Source organism: Ranitomeya variabilis, chromosome 4, assembly GCF_051348905.1.
Source record: "Ranitomeya variabilis isolate aRanVar5 chromosome 4, aRanVar5.hap1, whole genome shotgun sequence".
Classification (NCBI taxonomy): Eukaryota; Metazoa; Chordata; class Amphibia; order Anura; family Dendrobatidae; genus Ranitomeya; species Ranitomeya variabilis.
In genome coordinates, this window is record NC_135235.1 from 412,781,854 (window position 1) to 412,804,657 (window position 22,804).

A 22,804-nucleotide genomic window follows, 5' to 3' on the forward strand; every position below is an offset into this window, starting at 1 on the left:
AAAACTTATTGACTCGAGTATAAGCCTAGGGTGGAAAATGCAGCAGCTACCGGTGAATTCATTATTGCCCCATAGATGCTCCATATAAAGCTGTGCCATATATAATGCTCCATACCATTGATTATTGCCCCATATATTATCCATATATAGCTGTGCCATATAGAATGCTCTGCACTGTTCATTATGGCCCCATAGATGCTCCATATAAAGCTGTGCCACATATAGAATGCTCTGCACCAGTCATGATGGCCCTATAGATGCTCCTTATAAAGCTGTGCCCTATATGCTCTGCACTGTTCATTATGGCCCTATAGATGCTCCATATAAAGCTGTGCCATATATGCTCTGCACCGTTCAGTTTGGCCCCATAGATGCTCATTATAAAGCTGCCCCATATGGAATGCTCTGCAGCGTTCAGTTTGGCCCCAAAGATGCTCCACATAAATCTGGGCCATATATAACGCTGCTGCTGCTGCTGCAATAAAAAAAAAAAAAAAACACATACTCACCTCTCTTGCTTGCAGCTCCTCAGCGTCCGGTCCCGGCGTCTCTCCGCACTGACTGATCAGGCAGAGGGCGCCGCGCACACTATATGCGTCATCGCGCTCTCTGACCTGAACAGTTAGAGCGGAGAGACGCCGGGAAGACAGAGCGGCGCCCGGCGTGTGGAACGAGGACAGGTAAATATGCGATACTTACCTGCTCCCGGCGTCCCGCTCCTTCCCCCGGACAGCTGGTCTCCGGGTGCCGCAGCCTCTTCCTCTATCAGCGGTCACCGGCACCGCTGATTAGAGAAAGGACTATGGGGCTCCACCCCTATGGGAAGTTTAATGAGCGGTCCCACGTGACCGCTGTACAGGGGAAGAGCTGCGGCACCCGGAGACAGTGTGACGGGCAGGGGGAGCGTCAGGATCGCCGGGACTAGGTGAGTATGCCTCAGCGCCCTCTCCCCCTCACCCGCCGACCCTGCCACAGACCATGACTCGAGTATAAGCTGAGAGGGGCACTTTTAGCCCAAAAATTTGGGCTGAAAATCTCGGCTTATACTCGAGTATATACGGTAGATAAAAAAAAAAACCTAGACATGTTTGGTGTCTATGAACTCGTAATGACCTGGAGAATCATAATGGCAGGTCAGTTTTAGCATTTAGTGAACCCAGCAAAAAAGCAAAACAAAAACAAGTGTGGGATTGCACTTTTTTTTGCACTTTCACCGCACTGGGAATTTTTTTCCCGTTTTCTAGTACACAAAATGGTAAAACCAATGGTGTCGTTCAAAAGTACAACTCGTCCCGCAAAAAACAAGCCCTCACATGGCCATATTGACGGTAAAATAAAAAAAGTTATGGATTTGGGAAGAAGAGGAGCAAAAAATGGAAACGAAAAAAGCTCCGGTCATTAAGGGATTAAGCGGTACTTACTTATCTTTTTCTGTTTCTTCTCTCTGTCAAAAATTATTTTGAAACACAGTGACAGCCACAGATCCCAGTCAACACAGAACTAGACAGTAGTGCAAATAGTAAGCTGCATAGTCAAGTATATCAGAAAAGAGAAATCCCTATGGCTCTTGCCATTCTGAAGTCAATAGGGTCGATCCATCAAGCAGTGTATAGCCAGAATTTTGATAACAAACTGTCACAAGAAGTTGCGTACATTTTTTTGTGACATTCGTTTTTACGGAAGTCCTGGACAACTTTTTCTTTTTTACTGAATCATGTTTATTAAAAAATTTTCAGGTTAGACAGATAAATTCAATTCCGCAAACAGAGCAGAGTAGATTATTAATACAATAAGAAAACAGACATACCAACGCAAGGGAGGGGGGGGGAAAGGGAGTAGGTACACATAGGTATACAACTGTAGATTATTTAGATCAAAGGTCTAAACATAAACTAACCTACTGAAATACAGGTTCCTGAAAGTCAAAGCGACATATAAACTAGACAGCTAGGCACAGTGCAAGATTTTCACGGGTCGGGAGTATCAGATCCCGGATCACAGTAGGACAAGCGTCTTCACGCTGGGATAAAGGAAAACCGGCTATCAAGCCACGGCTCCCAGATCTGAGACTTTTTTGTTTTTGATGACGCAGATAACACCAGTGCCCGTTCGTATTGGCAATGAAGGTTCATCCTATCAATCACAGATTGTATGGTCGGTGCGCTAGTCACTCTCCATTTGGAAGCCACTGCCAGTCTAGCGGCTATAAACAAATGTGAGAACACACCTCTCAGCCCATGTGGGATCTCATCCAAACCAATATGCAATAAAACCATACTAGGTCGCAGGGCCACCCGAATCCCAGTCACCTCCGCTATCACGTCCTCTAAACTAACCCAAAGATTTTGTAATTTCGGACATGACCACCACATATGGCTAAGCGTCCCCAACATACCGCAGCCTCTCCAGCACAATGGGGAGCATTGAGGGCCAAAATGGGCAACTTTAACTGGGTAATAGTACCAGCGTAAGTGGACTTTTTTTAATTGTTCCAGATGGTTTACACATGAGGATACTCTCCGAACCTCTAACACCGCTTCCCGCCACCCATCAGGCGCTAGGGTGACCTGCAAGTCATCCTCCCACTGGCTCATGAATTGCAACTTAACCTCTGGGTCAGGATCATTCAGGGCTCTATACAAAATAGATACATTGCGAGTACTAGGACCAGGCACCAAGAAAAGACCATTTACTGTACGAACTAGGTTGGTATTAAAAAAGGGCGTCAGTTGAGTAGTGTGCATAAGATGTCTTAATTGTAAAAACTGATAAAATCTATGCCGAATATCAGGGTGTTTCGCAACTAGGCGATCAAACGGTTTAATCATTGTGTCATCAAGCAGCTGATGAAGTGATTTTACACCAGCTAGTACCCATGGCTGTAAATCTATATATGGAATATGTGATTCTAGCGCCTTCAGTGACACTTCAGTTAACGGAATTTTAATAAGAGACGGGACCGTCTGTCTCCAAAAATGCAGTGCAGTAGACATGGTCGGTAGGGGGAGACTACCTGTCCGCAGACCCAAAGCTTCAACCTCCAGCATGAATCGGGTGGAGCCTCTAGTTGCATAGAAATTTTCAATTTGCAACCATCTATGATCCTTATCAAGCTGCCACCAGTCCCGCAACCCTGCCACCACCGAGGCCTTATAGTACGCCATCAAATTTGGTAATCCCATTCCCCCCAACTCATAAGGGTAGTACATAAGGGATTTAGCCACTCTAGGAGTTTTGTGGGCCCATATGTATCTATTTGTTAAGCGTTGAAAGTTTGTTATAATTTTGCTTGGAACCCTCAAAGGGAGACATCTAAAATAATATAATATCTTGGGGAGAATTTTCATTTTGAAAATGTTGATTCTGGCCACCCAGGATGTCATAAACATATGCAAGGTGTCTAACTCAGACTTAATCTCTCTGAATAGAGCAGAATAATTCACCTCTATAATATGTTGAGAACATGTAAGCTTTATACCAAGGAAAGGGATACCCTGATCAGTCCAACGAAAGGGAAACTTATTCTCTAATTCAGTTCTGACGACCAAAGGGACCGCGACAGGGAATACCAAAGATTTGGATGCGTTCAGTTTGTAATAGGATACTGACGCAAAATCCTCTAGTTCAGCCATGACTGCCAAGAACGACCGCTCCAGATCCACACAAGTTATGATAACGTCATCCGCGTATAGACCAATCTTATGAGCAGCCGGGCCCACCATCAGGCCTGAAATATCCGAGTTAAAACGGATTTTCTCCGCCAATGGCTCCATGCATAATGCAAATATAATGGGGGATAATGGACATCCCTGCCGCGTCCCATTGGTGATCAGAAAGGGGGCAGATACTACTCCAGAGGCGAGAACTCTGGCAGATGGAGTGGAATATATGGCCGAGATCGCTGATAGGATGGGGCCCTCCAAACCGAACTTCCGAAGAACACTTCCCAAATATCCCCAATGTACCCTATCAAAAGCCTTCTCAGCATCCAAAGACAGAAAGGCACTGGGAAGGCCCGACAGTTCCGCCACCCTGATGAGATTCAACATTCGGCGGGTACCATCCTTAGTTTCCCGGCCAGCCACAAAACCGACCTGGTCAGGAGAGACAAGAGAGGGGATTATCAAATGAAGGCGGGAGGCTAACAATTTGGTATATATCTTTAAATCACAATTCAATAAAGCAATGGGCCTAAAATTTCCAGGACTATCAGGGGTCTTACCTGGCTTAGGGAGAGTGGTAATAATAGCTTCCAGATTGGAGGCAGCAACTTTGCCTGATTCCCTCCAACTAGAAAACAACCTCAATAGATATGGGGCCAGAAGATCCTGAAAAGTGCGATAATATTCATTTGATAGTCCATCCGGACCAGGTGCGGTGTGCAGCTTACTACTTTTAATGGTTTTTTTAATCTCCTCCTCTGTAAATGGGGCATTTAACAAGAGTAATTGTTCTTGGGATACGCATGGTAAATTAACTGACTGTAGATATGAGTCGATTGATACCTGGGTGGGTTGACGGGTCTGCTGGTCAGAATGTAAGTTATATAAATGGGAGTAATACTTTGCAAATGTCTCTGCGATTTCAATCGGATTCCTAACCAAACACCCATTCTGCCCTAGCAAACCATCTAATCTGGATTTAGCCTCTCGCTTGCGTACCCTACGGGCCAGTATAGCTCCCGCCCTATCTCCAGTGGCATAAAAATGAGTTTTAAATTTACGTAAATTATGGGCATAGGTAGAAAGCAAATTCTCCCGCAATTTAAAGCGAACCCCGTATATCTCATCCGATACCGCCTGAGAGGGTGAGGTTTTATTCAGTGATTCCAATTGATCAAGTCTAGTTAAGAGGTCATCCCGTAACCCTCTATTGCGCTTCAGTATGGAGGCTTGTTGTATGAGATATCCCCGAATAACCACTTTATGTGCAGCCCATAGCGTTTCATCTGAAACTTCCCCATTATTGTTAATGTGGAAATAGTGGGTCAGCTCATTAGAAATACCACACGTCACCCTCTCATTTAGTAAGAGAGAAGGGTTCAGGCGCCATCTAAAGGCAGGATTCACATGATGTTTTAATGCTAACTGTAACACAATGTGAGCATGGTCAGACCAGGTAATTAGTCCTATGTTGGAGGAGATGCATCTTGAAAGAACCGTAGTATCTACCAAAATATGGTCTATCCGAGAGTATGTACGGTGTCGGAAAGAATAGAAGGTATAATCTTTTTCACTCGCATGGGAGTACCTCCAGAAATCATGTAGATGATATTCTTTGGTTAAGCCTTTCAACTCTCCCCTAGGCCGAACGCCACCTCATGAAAAGTCTAAATCTCTATCCATGGGGAGATTAAAGTCTCCGCAATATAACTTTTCACCCTGTGCCAAACCATCCACTCTTTGTAATACCTTGCGGATAAATGACTGTTGCGAATTATTTGGGGCATATAGGACTGTGATAGTGTGCAACTCGCCATTCAATGTGCATATGAGGATCAGAAATCTGCCCGCAGGATCCGCCACCCTCCGAATATATTTAAAGGCTAAAGTATTTTTAAAGATGATGCACACCCCAGCTTTTTTAGTGTTATTATTAGCGAAGTAGATATTAGAGAATTGTGGGTGACAAAGCCTAAAATTATCAGCTTCTATCAGATGTGTCTCCTGCAGGCAGATGATCTCCGCACCTGATTTTTTCACTTCTTTCCATAGGATGGACCTCTTACAGGGGGAGTTCAACCCCCTAACATTCAGAGACAAAATGGTAACACTCATAATTGAACATTCTAAACCTTGCTATCACACATACATCTTCATGAACCCACATCACTTGCATCAGTGTACCTGTGTTAGCCACATAAAAGATCACAGGAACCACATTAAAAAGACCCATCTCGGAGGTGTACCTAAAAAAAGAAAGACAAGGGAAACAAAACACAAAGAAAACTAGAAGAACTTCTAAACACAAAGTCATGTAGCCACTAGGCCAAAGGCCAGGCTGGTCAGGCGATAAACACCTAAAAGGTCAGTCCTAGACCGTAGGTGGATGCCAGCTCAGGGCAATTCCAAGAGTCACTCCCAAACAGGTAAAAATAACCAGGAGTTATCTTGGACGGTGTGCTGGAGCAGAGAAAAAAAAGGTGGAGAGAAAAAAAAACCCAAAACAACAAAAATAGAGAAACAGAATATAAGATCCGTAGCACCCTCACAGCATAGTCCTGCATCCGGACAGCAACTCATTCTCCTCTTCAAGTTTGAAACCAGTCCTGAGCAATTTTCTTTCCTGTCGGATTCTGACGGGGAGTGAAGGAAATCTTCCATTCAGTTAGCATGATCTCAGCCTGCTTGGGAGATTGGCAGACTACACCACGACCTTCATAGGAAATTATCAGCTTGACAGGGTTGAATCCCCATTTGTATCGGATATGAACATCACGTAGTGCTTTACAGACATGAGCAAATTCTCGCCTCCTTGCCAGTGTGGGCGCTGATAAGTCAGAGAACACTTGTAAGCCATGGTATTCAGCAGGGAGCTCAGGGGTTTTCCTCATCTTCTGCATGAAGGCGTCTTTGGTAGAATAGAAATGTACGCGCGCCAAAGTGTCTCTGGGCAAGGCTGGGTTCACATGCCGTGGCTTAGGGAGTCTATGTATCCTATCAATTAGGAAATCCCTGGGGAGCAAGGAAGGGAGCACAGATTGCATGAACTAAAGTCAGCTAGATCTTTGTCTGGAATGTCCTCTGGTATACCCCTGACACGTACATTATTTCTCCGTGATCTATCTTCCAAGTCATGCATCTTATCTTGTACCATATCCATATCCTCCCTCAAAGCTTTGTTTTCATCCACTAGAGCATTTATAGCTGTGGCATATTCGGCCATCTTGCTCTCAACATGTGCAGTCCTCTCCCCCAAGGATGAGACTTCCCCCCCTAATCTCTTGCAACATAGACTGCATGTCTTCCTTTAGAGAAGCACGGATGGAGGCTAAAAATTCCTTCATGTCTCCTTTAGTAATAGGAGACAAGTTGCTAAGAGTCTCAGATGTCTCCCTCCCTCCAGAGCCACCAGATGAGTGGGAGGAAGCCGAGGGGGAAGCTGCTGCCATTTTACCTGCCGCATGTGCAGACTGTCTTCTGGGGAAGAAATCTGGGAGCCTCGGTGGGGAACTGCGTTTCTGCGATCTCCCTCGGGTCATCATGTGCCCAAGATCTTCCAGGAGCCGTTACAGTGCACAGAGAGGAGAAGAGATAATAAAAAGTGCTGATATTAGCCGGTTTAAGTCCGGAGAAGCAGGAGCCTGTGAGTTATGCTGCTTCTCTCTCTAGTCGGCATGCAGGCCACGCCCCCCATGAGTCCTGGACAACTTTTTCAATGGTTCGGACAGGACGGGGTGCCAAAAGCCCTCAATAGATTCCGTATAATTTAAGCAACAAAAGTGCTGTAACTTACAAGAAAAATGTAACAGTCTGTGGCCGGTGGACATTTTTCGATGTGGCGAACAGTGGTTGAGAGATGGGATAAAATAATTAAAGAGGTGCACGCCTCCTAATAAATTTGGGGCATCTTACTCCCTTTGTTAATAATGGTGTTGAAAATGCCGCTCTTGATGAATTGGGGCCAATATTCCTTTATCTTCTTCAGTAAAATTGTACACAATGGTGGACACAGTTCGGCAATTCGGCCAACGGCTTGTTCACACTATGAGCACTTTTTCCTGGCCATGAAGACATAACTGTATTATACAAATCATAGATCTTATTTTTAAGTTACACACTCAAATTTTGCTGATTTTTTTTTTTTTTTTTTTGGGGGGGGGGGGGGGATAGGGGGTTTACAATGCACTATAGGTTTTGTCCGGTTAAAGCACCACTACACCACTTTTTTTTTTATTTTACTGCTGGAGTGGTGCTTCTAATGTAAGTTCCCTGACCCTTGTCTAAGGGTATGTGCACACGTATCTGTGTGAGGGCTGCGGATTTTTCCGCAGTGGATTTGATAAATCCGCAGGGCAAAACCGCTGCGGTTTTTCCTGCGGATTTATCACGGTTTCTATTGCGGATTCCGCTGCGGGTTTACACCTGCAGTTTTCTATTGGAGCAGGTGTAAACCCGCAGCGGAATCCGCACAAAGAATTGACATGCTGCGAAATGTAAACCGCTGCGTTTCAGCGCGTTTTTTTCCGCAGCATGTGCACTGCGGATTTAGTTTCCCATAGGTTTACATTATACTGTAAACGCATGGGAAACTGCTGCGGACCCACAGCACAACGTGTGCACATACCCTTATACTTACCAGCCGCTGCCTTCATCTGTTCTCTTCGCCGCTCCAGTCAGTCTCCTGCAGTTTGTGACCTATCGGATGACTCCAATGTTTCATAGAGCGAGAGCAGGAAGTCACTTTTCAATGCAAGTCTGAGAGCCTCGTTCTGGGTCTCATAGACTTGTACTGAGAACTTGTGATGTTACTTCTGACTTCCGGACAGTAAGAAGTTGCAATCACAATGTGGCGGCGCAGAGACCGGAGCTGATAGAAAGTAAAGACGGCGGAGGGTGAGTAGCAGTAGCGTAGCTACCGAGGGGGCAGAGGGGGCCATCGCCCCGGGCCCCGCGCTCTGAGGGGGCCCACCCGGAGCTACGCTACAGTTACATTCTGCGGCAGAGCAGGGAGAATCAATCTCCCTGCTCTGCCGCTATGGGGCCCCTGAGCAGGCGGTGGACCCGGTGCCAGCAGGGGGCCCCCCGCCGTCATCGCAAGGTCAGCTGTATCGGCATCTATCTAGCCGATACAGCTGACCGCGGTGATGAGGGAAGGAGCGCTGCGCTCCTCCCAACATCCCCCGCATCGTCTGACAGCGGGCGCGATGACGTCACCGCCTGGCGCCCGCTGTCAGGAGATGAGCGGGAGCAGGGAGCGCCGTTGGAACAAGGAGGAAGAGAGGTGAGTATTTGCTTTTTTTATGGGGGTGCTGTCTTATATACTGGATCTGCCTATGGGGGGTGTGCTGCCTTACATACAGGATCTGCCTATGGGGGGTGCTGCCTTAGATATATATGATCTGCCTTTGGGGGGTGCTACCTTACATACAGGATCTGCCTATGGGGGTGCTGCCTTATATACAGGATCTGCCTATGGGGGGTGCTGCCTTAGGTATATATGATCTGCCTTTGGGGGGGTGCTACCTTACATACAGGATCTGCCTATGGGGGTGCTGCCTTACATACAGGATCTGCGTATGGGGGGCTGCCTTATATACAGGATCTGCCTATGGGGGGTGCTGCCTTATATATAGGATCTGCCTATGGGGGGCTGCCTTATATACGGGATCTGCCTATGGGGGTGCTGCCTTATACAGGATCTGCCTATGGGGGGGTGCTGCCTTATATACGGGTTCTGCCTATGGGGGTGCTACCTTATACAGGATCTGCTTATGGGGGTGCTGCCTTATATATAGGATCTGCCTTTGGGGGGCTGCTGCCTTACATACAGGATCTGCCTATGGGGGGGTGCTGCCTTATATACAGGATCTGCCTATGGGGGGATGCTGCCTTATATATAGGATCTGCCTATGGGGGTGCTGCCTTATATATAGGATCTGCCTTTGGAGGGTGCTGCCTTATATACAGGATCTGCCTATGGGGGGGTGCTGCCTTATATACAGGATCTGCCTATGGGGGGTGCTACCTTATACTACAGGATCTGCCTATGGGGGGTGCTGTCTTATACTACAGGATCTGCCTAGGGGGGTGCTCCTTATGCTACAGGATCTGCCTATGGAGTGGGGTGCTGCCTTATACTACAGGATCTGCCTATCCTATGGGGGGGTGCTGTCTTATACTACAGGGTCTGCCTATGGGGGTGCTGCCTTGTATTATATTGAGGACTATCTGGAACATTATACTATATGGAGGTTATCTATGGGGGCCATCATACAGTGTGGAGATTACAGCGAAGAGGCCATTATACAGTGCTGGAGCCATCAGTTTGGAGGCTACTAAGGGGTCAGTATACTGTGTGGGTGGTACTATACAGTGAGGTGGCATAATACTGTGTATAGGGGAGCTGTACATGGGGGAGACTCGGGACATTATTAAATGTAAAGTGGGCACTTATTGTTATAGGGGAACTCAGGTTACTGTGACTATCAAAGGGGCACACAGGACAATATTACTTTCTAGGGGGCAAATTGTGGGTGCTGTTTTCTAGGGCACTTGCACCTGGCATTACTATATTATAGAGGGTTACTTTAGAATTTAGAGGGTACAGAGAGCCACACAGCAGGTGCAGTAATAGGGTCACATACGGCAGCAGAGGCTCAGTATCGGGGTATCAGGTGCAGTAATAAAGTCACATACGGCAGCAGCGGCTCAGTATTGGGGTATGTGGTGCAGTAATAGGGTCACATACAGCAGCAGAGGCTCAGTATTGGGGTATCAGGTGCAGTAAAAGGGTCAAATATGGCAGCAGACGCTCAGTATTGGGGTATCAGGCGCAGTAATAGGGACACATACGGCAGCAGCGGCTCAGTATTGGGGTATCAGGTGCAGTAATAGGGACACACGGCAGCAGCGGCTCAGTATTTGGGGTATCAGGTGTAGCAATACGGACACATACGGCAGCAGCGGCTCGGTATTAGGGTATCAGGTGCAGTAATAGGGACACATACGGCAGCAGCGGCTCAGTATTGGGGTATCAGGGGCAGTAATAGGGACACATATGGCAGCAGCGGCTCAGTATTGGGGTATCAGGGGGAGTAATAGGGACACATATGGCAGCAGCGGCTCAGTATTGGGGTATCAGTAGGATGAGGAGTTTGTGCAGGTTGGGAATAGCTGGTGATGGGGCTGGAATATGAGAAGTCAGATGTGTCTTTGTTGTATTCTCTGCAGACGAGTCCTGGCTGGAGAAGTTGTCATGTCGGTCTGGGCCAGATGGAAAAGACAGGAAAAGCAAACTATTCCATCAGAAAGGACATCAGCGGTAAGTCATTATCTGTAACTGTGCTGTGATCTCTTATATGTTCTGTAGGGCTGGTATCTACCATTGACCATATGGCGGTAATATCAGTGCTGGTCTTTATATAGAGATTATTTTCAGTAACATCGCTGTCATCTGCTGAGGTCCTCCTCCACTATTAGGGTGCGTCACCCAGTTGTTATCAAGGTTACCTGGTTAGGGGCCCACTCAGAAGCTTCGCCCCCCCTGAACCAAAACCCTAGCTACGCCTCTGGTGAGTAGACTACGAACAGGGACCTTAGATTAGAAACACCAATCCAGCGCTGAAAAAAACAAATGCTGCAGCGATGCTTTAAAATGTGAGAACTTACTAGGGGTCCCAAACACTTGAACCCGCACTGATTAGCAGATTGGGGAACATTTAACCCTTTAACATATCCTCAATCAACACTTCAGTCATCTTCTATGATGTTGCCAGAAAACAAAGGCAAGTCTCATAGGGAAAGAATGGAGAGCCGGCCGAGTATGTGCACTGCCTCACCACACAATGCCGCCTTCTGCTGATCAATAAGTCATAGGTCATCACTTCCACTGGACAACCCCTTTAAACTGACAACAATGTAGGTTCTACCATAAAACCCCACCAAGGAGTCATATAGTCTGGTAAGCTCAGTAATAAAGAGGAGGAGCCCATACACCCTAGTCGTTAGCAGTAGCCCGGACTCAATATTGGGGCTACCGCCGCAGAACCTACAACAGGCTCATTTACCACAAACGTGACTAGAATATCTTGCCACTCTGAGGGTCCTGTCAGCTGCCCAAACAGCCTGGGCTCAATAAAGACCACCTCTTCCCAGACGTCACCCTACATCAGCAGCAACGATACAGTCCTGTGCTTTCCCAAGTGCTGGCTTCAGCTGAGCGATGACATAGGCTTTCCACGGGACAGAATGAGGCGGCCATTTTCTCGTGGTCCTGAAGACGTCTTTTGCAGCTGACCCTCTCGCTCGTTTTGGCCGGGTAGGGAGTAAGCGCAGGACGTGTCCGCAGCACATTACCGGAGACGGCAGACAAACCAGGTGCGCCGACATTTTGTTGTGGTCCTTTGTTGACCGGCTGCAGACACCCGACTCCCGGGACATTCTGTGCTCTGCCCCTGGCTGCTCTCAGTTCCGCCTCCAGAGAGTGAGCCGGGTGCCTGCTCCTAGAGGTAATACCTAACGGTGCTGCACCGTGCCGTGTATGAGGCGGGTCACAAGGGGCCATGCTGCCTGCTCCCTGCTGCTGCCTGTTCTACGACTCGGTGCATGGGCTGAGCGGAGGGAAAGTGGCATGGAAATCCCCAAATTAGCAACATTTTTGCACAACCATGTGTTTCACAAATATTTTGAGACTTTAAAGCAATTTATGCCAAAATTGCCTTGCTGAATTGGTGCCATGATATTCTGGCTTTACACTAGGTTCCCCCCAGGGAATGTGAATCATAAGGGGTTACTGCCCTTAGTAGTCACAGCACTGTGCACCCTACATATACAGTATATAATTTATTTTTTTAAGCAAGAAAAAGGGGAAACAGGAACAATTGATCATTGGGGGTAGCACAGCTGTAGCCGGGGAGGTATGGTGCAACTAACGCGAAATTCCCTAATTGAACCACTGGCGTTACTAAGCTTTTTCTCTATTTGCGCAGGGATCTGCTTGACATTCAGGCCCCCTGGTCTCTGGCAGCCATGATTGTCTAGATGGAGCTGAAGACGCCCCTGTCAGGACTGGTAAGTGGAGGACTAGCCCCATGGTACATGGATATGCCGTCCGGTCCTAGGACAAACCACCGTGCATTATCCAGTGGTAGGGCTGCCACTTACTGCTTCCCTGACTGAACACCCATGGATTGTGCAGGCTCCTCACCCATTACCTCATGTTAGTAGGGCTGCCCTTGTACCCGGCATGACAGTTTATGTCAGTTTATGTTGATATAAAGCTAAAGCTGTAGAGCTTCTCTTTCCGGTGACTGGGGAGAAGAGTCACTTGTACCACAGCGAGACAGCATTTCCTGAGAACATCTTAGACAGGTTTGAGGCTGACGGAAGCAAAGGGAACCATGGCAAATTCGTGACTTGTGTGGGATCACTAAGTCATTCCATGGTAGCTTACGTTACAACACAATATAGTAACTTACGTTACAAAGATGATGGTAACTTACCTTACAATAAGGTTAATCCATTTGATGTAACTTACTGTAACGCAAGTTACCATCAGCTTAGTAACGTAAGTTATCTATATTTCTTGTAATAAAATCTGTTGCTTGTAACTTGAGAGGTTAAAATAATTTTTTTAAAGTTGATGGGACAGTGGTGTTTTAATATAATAAAAATAGTGCTTCTCCCCTGTTTACCAGAACAGAAAATTTGGCAGACTCATGAAGGACAATTGCCTTTCCTTTTTTTGTAACGTAAGTTACCAAGTAATAACACTGTATTTTGTACTTAATTTGATTGTTGAAAAATCAAACTGTGTTGAAATCTATTGAGAATAGTTTAATGTACAATATACATTCACTCCCTTTTGTGCCTGCCTTCAAAGAACAGTCTGCAGCCAGTTTTTGGCTTGTGAATGTAATGTAAGTTACCATGGAATGACCCAGTAGTGGAGTTTTTCGAAGAGCTCCAATGGTACAAGAGAAACTGTTTGGAACTTTGGAGGACAATAGATCAGACTCGTACAGATGCGCCTGAAATGGAGAGCGTCTTTACATTTTATGACCGTTCGCAACCTTTCATGTGGTATATAGCAGAGGTGAGGAGGTTATGACTAGAGATGAGCGAATTTGATCAGCTCCCTCATTCGGCAAGCTAAGCTGCAGAGGGAACCCAGCTTCCTGGATCGCTCCGGCTGATCGGCGCCGCAGCTGCATGTGTCGCAGCTGTGTGACAGTCACAACACATGCATGGAGAGCCTGTTTGTTGGGCTCAGGATGGACCTGAGCCAGGGCTTGCTTTTTTGTGGAAGCTTTTATTGGGAATATTTTACATAACGTTTGGGAACACATTTATCCTTCGCTCTACTCTGAGCACTTTGCAGTTTCCATCTAAATCTCCAAGTGACGTGACAGATGAATCCTCCAAGGAATCCATTCACTATAATGAGGCTGCAGAGTTACTCTGGACTCAGTCTGGCCTCTGTTCAGAGATGTCCTTTTATAAAGTGCACAAAACTGTGGCCAACCGCTCTTTTATGCAATCCTAAAAAGACGGACACCACCGGATCACAGGTCAGACGGCGTCCACAGTGCCTCCATGTTCCTCATTATAGGGAATCTTCCGCCAGAGGTTCCATCTGAATCACGTATTTCAGAGATTTACACGGAAACCCCGGTGTAAGCGCTCAGTGCGGAGCGCAGAATAAATGTGCGCCGAGCCTTACTGGGATTTTTGAGAGGCAGAATGAAAAAATCAGCAGACACTATAACAGCTTTTAAAAAAGGGCTGGATGATTTCCTTGATACACATAATATTGTGTGTTATCACATAGCAGTGCGGGTTATAGTTAGATTAGTGACGATATGTACAATTGGTGGAGAAAGGTTAAACTTGATGGACCTAGGTCTTTATTCAACCTACGTAACTATGTAATTGGTTCTATATTTTATGCCGTTCCTCATGCGGTATCAGTGATTAGGTGACTTTATTCTTCGGGTCGGTGTGATTACAGCGATACCAGATTTACTGTATATTGGGTTTTTTACGTTTAGCTGCTGTCCCACATGAAAAGATACTTTTTATTGCAAAAACTTGTTTTTGCATTGCCATATTTTGTGACCTATAATTTTTCCACATTTTGGCCAACAGAGTCATGTTAGGGCTTGTTTTTTGCAGGACAAGTTGACGTTTTTATTGTTACCATTTTTGGTCGCATAACTATTTTTTTGCTTTCTAATCTGATTTTTGGGACACAAAATGAACAAAAACCAGCAATTCACAAATTTTTTTTCTAGGGGGTTTATGCTGTTCCGTGTGCGGTAAAATTGATAAAGCAGGTTTATTCTTTGGGTCAGTACGATTACAGCGATACCTCATTTATATTGTTTTTCTTTTTTATGTTTTGGCGTTTTTGACACAATAAAAACTTTTATTGAAAAAATAAATATTTTTGCATCGCTTTATTCTGAGAGCTATAACCTTTTTTTATTTTCCTGGTGATGGAGCTGTATGGCATCTTATTTTTGTGGAACAAGATTTTGTTTTCAGAGATACCATGTTTATTTACATTAGTTTTTTTTATCACGTTTTATTCCACTTTTTGTTTGGCGGTATGATGATGATAAAGAATCGTTTTTTGCTTCTTCTGTTTTCTTTATTTTTTTACAGTGTTCACCAAAGGAGTTAACTAGTGGGACAGTTTTATAGGTCGAGTTGTTCTGGATGCGGCAATACCAAATATGTGTACTTTTTTTCATAAAAAAATTCATATGTACAATATATTTTTATTTTGTGATTTTTATTTATTTTATTTTTTTTACATATTTTTACAATTTGTTTGTGCATCACTGTCTTTTCCAGTTTCCAGCGATGCACCGGTCGGCTTCTCACTCCAGTGACATCTATTCTGATTTACTGAATCGCACTAATGTTTATGCATTTGCCGGAAGTGACTTTTGCAATGTAAATGTATGGAGAGTCAGAACAAGACTCCACCAGCTTACATTGTAAAGAGATTTTCGGCTCATGCTTAAACCACAGTGTGATCCAGCGAGTTGGAATGGATGTCATCTGAGTCAGGAGAGTACTGGAGTGGCACTGGAAACCAGAGAAGACATCGATCGGTGATTATATTAACACACTTACACTATATTACATATTTTACACAGGTTTAAGGAATAAAAAAACATTTGGGTGAGTGCTTCTTCAAACGGAATCTGTTGGCAGGTTTTTGCTATGTAATCAGAGGATAGCATGAGGTAGGGGTTAAAACACAGAATTCATTGATGTGTCACTTACTAAGCTGTGTGCTGTTGTTTACAATGGTTTTATAGCTAGAGTATTATCATTGCCAGGTCTGATGTGCACCCCAACTGCTAGTCCGACATTGCCGCCTCCATGGGAGGGTTTGACTCCAAGTAGCTGAACGCATGTGTAAGGGTACCAAATTCAGAACATTAGCCCCACCTCAGTACATTAAAGGGAATCTGTCACCTACTTTTTCGTATATAAGCTGCGGCCACCGCCATCAGGGGCTTATCTACTGCATACTGTAATGCTGTAGATAAGCCCCCAATGTAAGCTGAAAGATAAGAAAAACAAGTTAGATTCTACTCACCTAGGGGGGCAGTCCGGTCCAATGGGCGTCGCGGTCCGGAGCCTCCCATCTTCATGCGATGACGTCCTCTTCTTTGCTTCGTGTCGTGGCTCATGCGCAGGCGTACTTTATCTGCCCTGTTGAGGGCAGAGCAATGTACTGCAGTGCGCAGGCGCCGGGCTTCTTGGACCTTTCCCGGCGCCTGTGCACTGCAGTACTTTGCGCAGGAGCCGCAGCCGAAAGCAAGGAAGACATCGTCGCATGAAGATGCGACGCCCATCGGACCGGACCGCACCAGACCACCACCCAGGGGAGTATAATATAACTTGTTTTTCTTATCTTTCAGGTTACATGGGGGGAGGGCTTACCTACAGCATTACAGAATGCTGTAGATAAGCCCCTAATGGCGGTGTCCTCAGCTTATATACGAAAAAGTAGGTGACAGATTTCCTTTAACTTTACTCACTGATACCTAAGAGATACAAAGATTCGAAAATTGTAGCCATCACCAACGATATGATTAAGCTGCTGGGAATACTGCGACATTATATTATATGGATGATTATTGTATCATTGTGTGTCAGGATGTCACTGTCATTTTCTTTATGCAGGATTGAGAGTATATAGCAGGACACAAGGACATTGTGATGGAGAACAATATGAATCACATGTCACTAGGTAAGCAGAGGGTTATCAATTCTTGTGAAGAAATTTTGAATATCACCCAGGAACACCCAACTTCCAGCAAAACGTACTGTAAAATCAATGTATTCTGTATCTTCTGAAGGTGGGTCTACAGAGAAAAATTCATCAGAGAGATGTCACACTCCTCTCTTTTCAGAGGAAAATCATCAAGTATGTGACATTGACTTCTATTATGTTTTAGAATTTAAGAACCACGGGATTGAGGCAAAGTTTTTCCATGTGATTTATTTTTTTGGTTTCTTCAGGGTGACAATCTGATTGATATTAAAGTAGAAGTTATTGAGGAAGAAGAGGAGGAAGAAGAGATGTATGTGATGGATGATCAGCAGTGTAAAGAAGAGGAAAGTCCTGTAGAGATCAGCCCAAGTAAGTAATGGCTGCCCTATACATAAGAGTCCAGCACTTTATCTTACACCCTACTCCTATAGAAAAAAATATATAGCATTTGCCGAGTCTCAACCGCTGCTTTCCAAGTATAAGAATTCTGCTTTTGATCAAACTTTGCAATTCAAGTTAATTTGATATCGTGTTTCTTTTACATTTTCTACCTTTAGCTTGTGCTGCAGAAATATTACCCTTTTTGGTTCCTCATCAAAGACTTGAGTCTACTTTACATTTTTTTTTCTGAAGATTTTTTTTTTCTTCATTTTTGGTAAATGCCGTAAGATTTAGCTAATCTTTGCAATATGTATAGTCTGGCCAAGTTTGTAGAAATAAATGAATTGGCTACCCTTATTGATACGTGGGCATCTTATATCAGTTTACATCAATCCACTTTAAGACTATATTGAAGAATATTGTCAATTAATAATCACATGCAATGTATTGTTACTGTTTCTCATTTAGCTAGATCAATGAAGAGAAATAAAGAGCTTCAAGAGATATGTTCAAGTTCTCTTTCCTCCCCAGATGATGCAGAGGAAGAAGATAATCTTGATGTCCAACTGGATCATCAGGTACCATTAATGGAAGTCTCAATAAAGAAAGTGTCAATAGTTATTTAAAACCAGAAGTATTTGTATATCTTACTTTTTTTTAATCTATTTAGGATGAAGATTTTTTTGATATTAAAGTTAAAGTTGTTAAAGAAGAAGAGGAGACGTCAGATATGGAAGGTGATGTGCAGCTCAAAGAGGAGGAGATTCCAGTCGACATCAGCACAAATATGCCCCAAGCTCTTCACAGTAGAGATCCACCATTTGATCCCTCAAATAATGAGGAACATTCTCTTAATACAAGCACAGATAACTTTCGTGGAACCTTATATCCTTGTTCTGAATGTGGAAAGTACTTTAAAAAGAAGGCAAATCTTATCCGACATCAGAGAATTCACACAGGGGAGAAGCCATTTCCATGTTCTGAATGTGGAAAATGTTTTACTCAGAAATGTGACTACATTCAACACCAGAGAATTCACACTGGTGAAAAGCCATTTTCATGCTTAGATTGCGGGAAATCATTTACAAAAAAGTCCAATCTTGTTGAGCACCAGAGAATTCACACGGGGGAAAAGCCATTTTCATGTTTCGAGTGTGAAAAATGTTTTGCAAGAAAATCAGAACTTTTTCGACATGAGCGGAGTCATCACACTGGCAAGAGACTGTTTTCATGTACTGTGTGTGGGAAACGTTTCACTCAGAAATCTGATTTAATGCAGCATCAGAGCCTTCACACAGCACAGAAGTGTTATTCATGTTCTGAATGTGGGAAGTGCTTTACATGGAGGTATAACCTTGTCAAACATCAGAGAGTCCACACAGGGGAAAAGCCATTTCCCTGCCTCGAGTGCGGGAAGTGTTTTACCAAGAAGTGTAACCTTGATGAACATCAGAAAATTCATGCTGGGGAAAAACCATTTTCCTGTTCTAACTGTGGGAAATGTTTTACATCAAAATCTAACCTTGTCACACATCAGCGAATTCACACGGGGGAGAAGCCATTTTCCTGTTCTCAGTGTGGGAAATGTTATACGAGGAAGGCTAACCTTGTTGAACATCAGAAAGGTTGTGAAAAGTAACTGTAGTCACTGTTTCCTCCATTTGTCTTTCACTACTTAAGAAAACTCATGAGTAAAAGGAATGCTATGGATTAAAATGTTAACACGATCACCCTAAATATAAGTCCCCCTATTTTTTGTACTATTGGATGTACCTTACTGAATGATGCATCCCAGATTTAGACAGCAGAAAGTAGAAAAAAAACACAAAACATTTCTTACTACTGTATATACTCGAGTATAAGCTGACCCGAGTATAAGCCGACCCCCCTAATTTTGCAACAAAAACTGGGAAAACTTATTGACTCGAGTACAAGCCTAGGGTGGAAAATGCAGCAGGTACCGGTAAATGTCAAAAATAAAAAGATACCAATAAAAGTAAAATTAATTGAGACATCGGTAGGTTAAGTGTTTTTGAATATCCATATTGAATCAGGAGCCCCATATAATGCTCCATATAGTTCATTATGGCCCATAAGATGCTCCATACAAAATAGGCCCCATATAATGCCCCATACAGTTCATTATGGCCCCATAAGATGCTCCATATACAAATATGCCCCATATAATGATCCATGCAGTTCTTTATGGCCCCATAAGATGCCCCATATAATGCTCCATTCAGTTCTTTATGGGCCCATATAATGCTCCATGCAGTTCTTTATGGCCCCATAGATGCCCCACATAATGCTCCATGCAGTTCATTATGGCCCCATATAATGCTCCATGCAGTTCTTTATGGCCCCATAGATGCCCCATATAATGCTCCATGCAGTTCTTTATGGCTCCATATAATGCTCCATGCAGTTCTTTATGGCCCCATATAATGCTCCATGCAGTTCTTTATGGCCCCATGTAATGCTCCATATAATGCTCCTTGCAGTTCATTATGGCCCCATATAATGCTCCATGCAGTTCATTATGGCCCCATATAATACTCCATGCAGTTATGGCCCCATAGATGCTCCATATAATGCTCCATGCAGTTCTTTATGGCCCCATAGATGCCCCATATAATGCTCCATGCAGTTATGGCCCCATAGATGCCCCATATAATGCTCCATGCAGTTCTTTATGGCCCCATAGATGCTTCATATAGCATTGTGCCACATGTAATGCTGCTGCTGCACTAAAAAAAAAAAAAATGACATACCTCTCGTCGCTGCCCGCTGCTCCTCAGCGTTCCGTCTCTCCGCACTGACTGTTCAGGCAGAGGGCGGCGCGCACACTAATACGTCATCGTGCCCTCTGACCTGAACAGTCATTGCAGAGGACGCGGAAGACGAGGCAGCGGTGGAACGCGGAAAGGTGAATATGAAATACTCACCTGCTCCCGGCGCTCCTGACGTGGTCCCTGCATGTCCCACAGTGTTCGGCGCGGCAGCTTCCTGTAGTGAGCGGTCGCGTGGCACCGCTCATTACAGTAATGAATATGCGGCTCCACCCCTATGGGAGTGGAGTCCATATTCATTACTTTAATGAGCGGTACCAGTGACCGCTGAACAGGGGAAGAAGCTGCCGGCTCCCCAAGACTGTGGGACATGCAGGGACCACGTCAGGAGCGCTGGGAGCAGGTGAGTATTCGACAAGCGTCGCTCCCCCTCAACCGCCGACCCAGACCCCCCCCCGCCTTCCATGACTCAAGTATAAGCCGAGAGGGGCACTTTCAGCCCACTTTTTGGGGCTGAAAATCTCAACTTATACTTGAGTATACACGGTAATTGAAAATTTCCTGGCGGTGGCCATAGCATCATTTTTATGAAGATTTTCCAACTCCACGCTGTATAATCCTGAATGCTTATTGGATGAAGCAGATCAGGTCATGTGTATTTGTATAATGAGGGAGGGTGCGACCTAAGGATACAGCATCCTTAATCAAGGTGTGCAGAATAATTAGGCAGCTTTCTTTCCTCAGGCAAGATGGGCCAAAAAAGATTTAACTGACTCTGAAATGTAAACATTTTTACATAGGGATGCCATACTCTTGACATTGCTAAGATATTGGGGCGTAATCACAAAACCACAAAAAAATTTGTTGCAAATAGTCAACAGTCACAAAAAATGTGTTGAGTAAAAAAAAAAGCATATCTAACTGCCAAAGATAGAAGAATCAAATGTGAAGCGACCAGGAGGCCATTATCCTTCAGTGCTGTCATATTCCAGAACTGCAACCTGCCTGGATTGTCCAGAAGTACAAGGTGTTCAATGGTCAGAGACCTGGCCAGGATAACGAAGGCTGAAACCCGAACACAACTATACAAGACAGATATTTCAAAAGTTTTATGGACTGATGAGATGGACTCTTGATGGACAAGATGGATGGGCCCATGGCTGGATCAGTAACGGGCACAGACCACCACTTCGACTCAGACATCAGAAAGGTGGAAATGGGGTACTGCTATAAACTGGGATTATTAAAAATGAGTTAGTTGGACCTTTATGGGTTGAAGGTGGTCTCAAAGTTAACCTGCACATCTATTGCCAGTTTTTAAAAGACACTGTCTTCAAGCAATGGTACAGAAAAATGTCCTCAACTTTCAAGAAACCCATGATATTTATGCAGAATAATGCTTAATCGCATGCATCAAAGTCTCCACTTGGCTGCCAGTAACAATCTTAAAGATGAAATAATAATGATATGGCCTGACATAAACCCTATTGAGCACTTGTAGGCCCTTGTGGTTGGTGCTGCCCAGAAAGTTGTGACAACAGATTAAGAAACTGACACTCCATGGAGGGAAAGGTTATGACTGTTATTGAAAAGAATGGGGCTATATCGGGCATTGATATATTTTTTTTTAAATGTCAGAAATGTATTTTTGTACATTTAAAGTTGTTTGGCTATTCTCACTTTAACAGGTGAAAATAAATAAAATGTATATTTTTCATTTAGTTGCATAATAATTCTGCACACATAGATATTTTCCGAAGAAAGAGAAAAACTCACTTTTACTTATCCAGGTCTATTAACCTTGTGGATTGACCAACAGAACTGTAGTAAAACAAACAAAAGAATACAGCAGCTTCTGTAGGTCAAACACTTGGACTATGAGCTAAAAGCCTATACATTTAAAGAGCAGGTAGGATTCAGTGCTAATTAATTACTTGCCCTTTAAATTTGTAGGATTTTAGTCCAGGAGAGCCATCTTTAATAATTATTACTTTAGGATCCCATCAAAGAAAGTTACGCCTTGTGGTGCCGCTGGTGGCCACATAAATTGGCTAATGTGTGCACTAAATACTTTCATTTTATAAGTATATTCTATATAGCAGTAATGCAGTCTAAATTTCATATATTCCATGTACATCTTAGCGCTTACAGAGGCTGCTGTATTCTTTTCTTGTATATTATGCAGTCATAGCAGCTTGCACCTGTTCACATCTGCCTTTTTCTGTTCAGAGGGCTGGTCAGTTTTTTGGTTATTGACAGCACTGTAGTTGTTCGATAATATAAAAAAATACAGATTGCCTAATAATTATGCACACAGTGTAAAGAATTGGAGGGGTGAATATTATAAATTTTAATGCATAAAGGTAGAATTGAGATGTAATAGATCTATTGTCAGTGTTCATGTTTATCATACACACAGTTTTATAGCACACAATATATAGTGCAGTGCACACACAGTACATTCACAATACAGCTGCATACACAATACACACAACGCTCTGCTAAATGTGCGCGTGCACACACAGCTCTGCTGCAACCTAGCTAATGCTTAAACTACCTCATTTTGACGTTCCATTCAGGCATGCGACTGATCACATAACCTTAAAGGTCCTTGAATCTAACAGGACCTGCAGCATCCATGCATCTTAAAGCACCACTCAAGCATTTTTTCACACGTA

General features: G+C 44.2%; 1 protein-coding gene across 1 annotated transcript in view; it reads left to right on the forward strand.

Moving 5' to 3' along the window:
* LOC143767901 (uncharacterized) overlaps positions 1-21,841 on the forward strand; it is a 53,087-nt gene extending 31,246 nt beyond the window's left edge. Inside the window, 7 exon segments of the mRNA XM_077256422.1 lie at positions 5,715-5,766; positions 16,875-16,932; positions 17,042-17,109; positions 17,205-17,325; positions 17,806-17,915; positions 18,008-20,263; positions 20,530-21,841. Coding sequence (XP_077112537.1) covers positions 5,715-5,766; positions 16,875-16,932; positions 17,042-17,109; positions 17,205-17,325; positions 17,806-17,915; positions 18,008-18,976 — 1,378 coding nt within the window. The 3' untranslated portion in view covers positions 18,977-20,263; positions 20,530-21,841.
* The last annotated feature ends 963 nt before the right edge of the window (positions 21,842-22,804 follow it).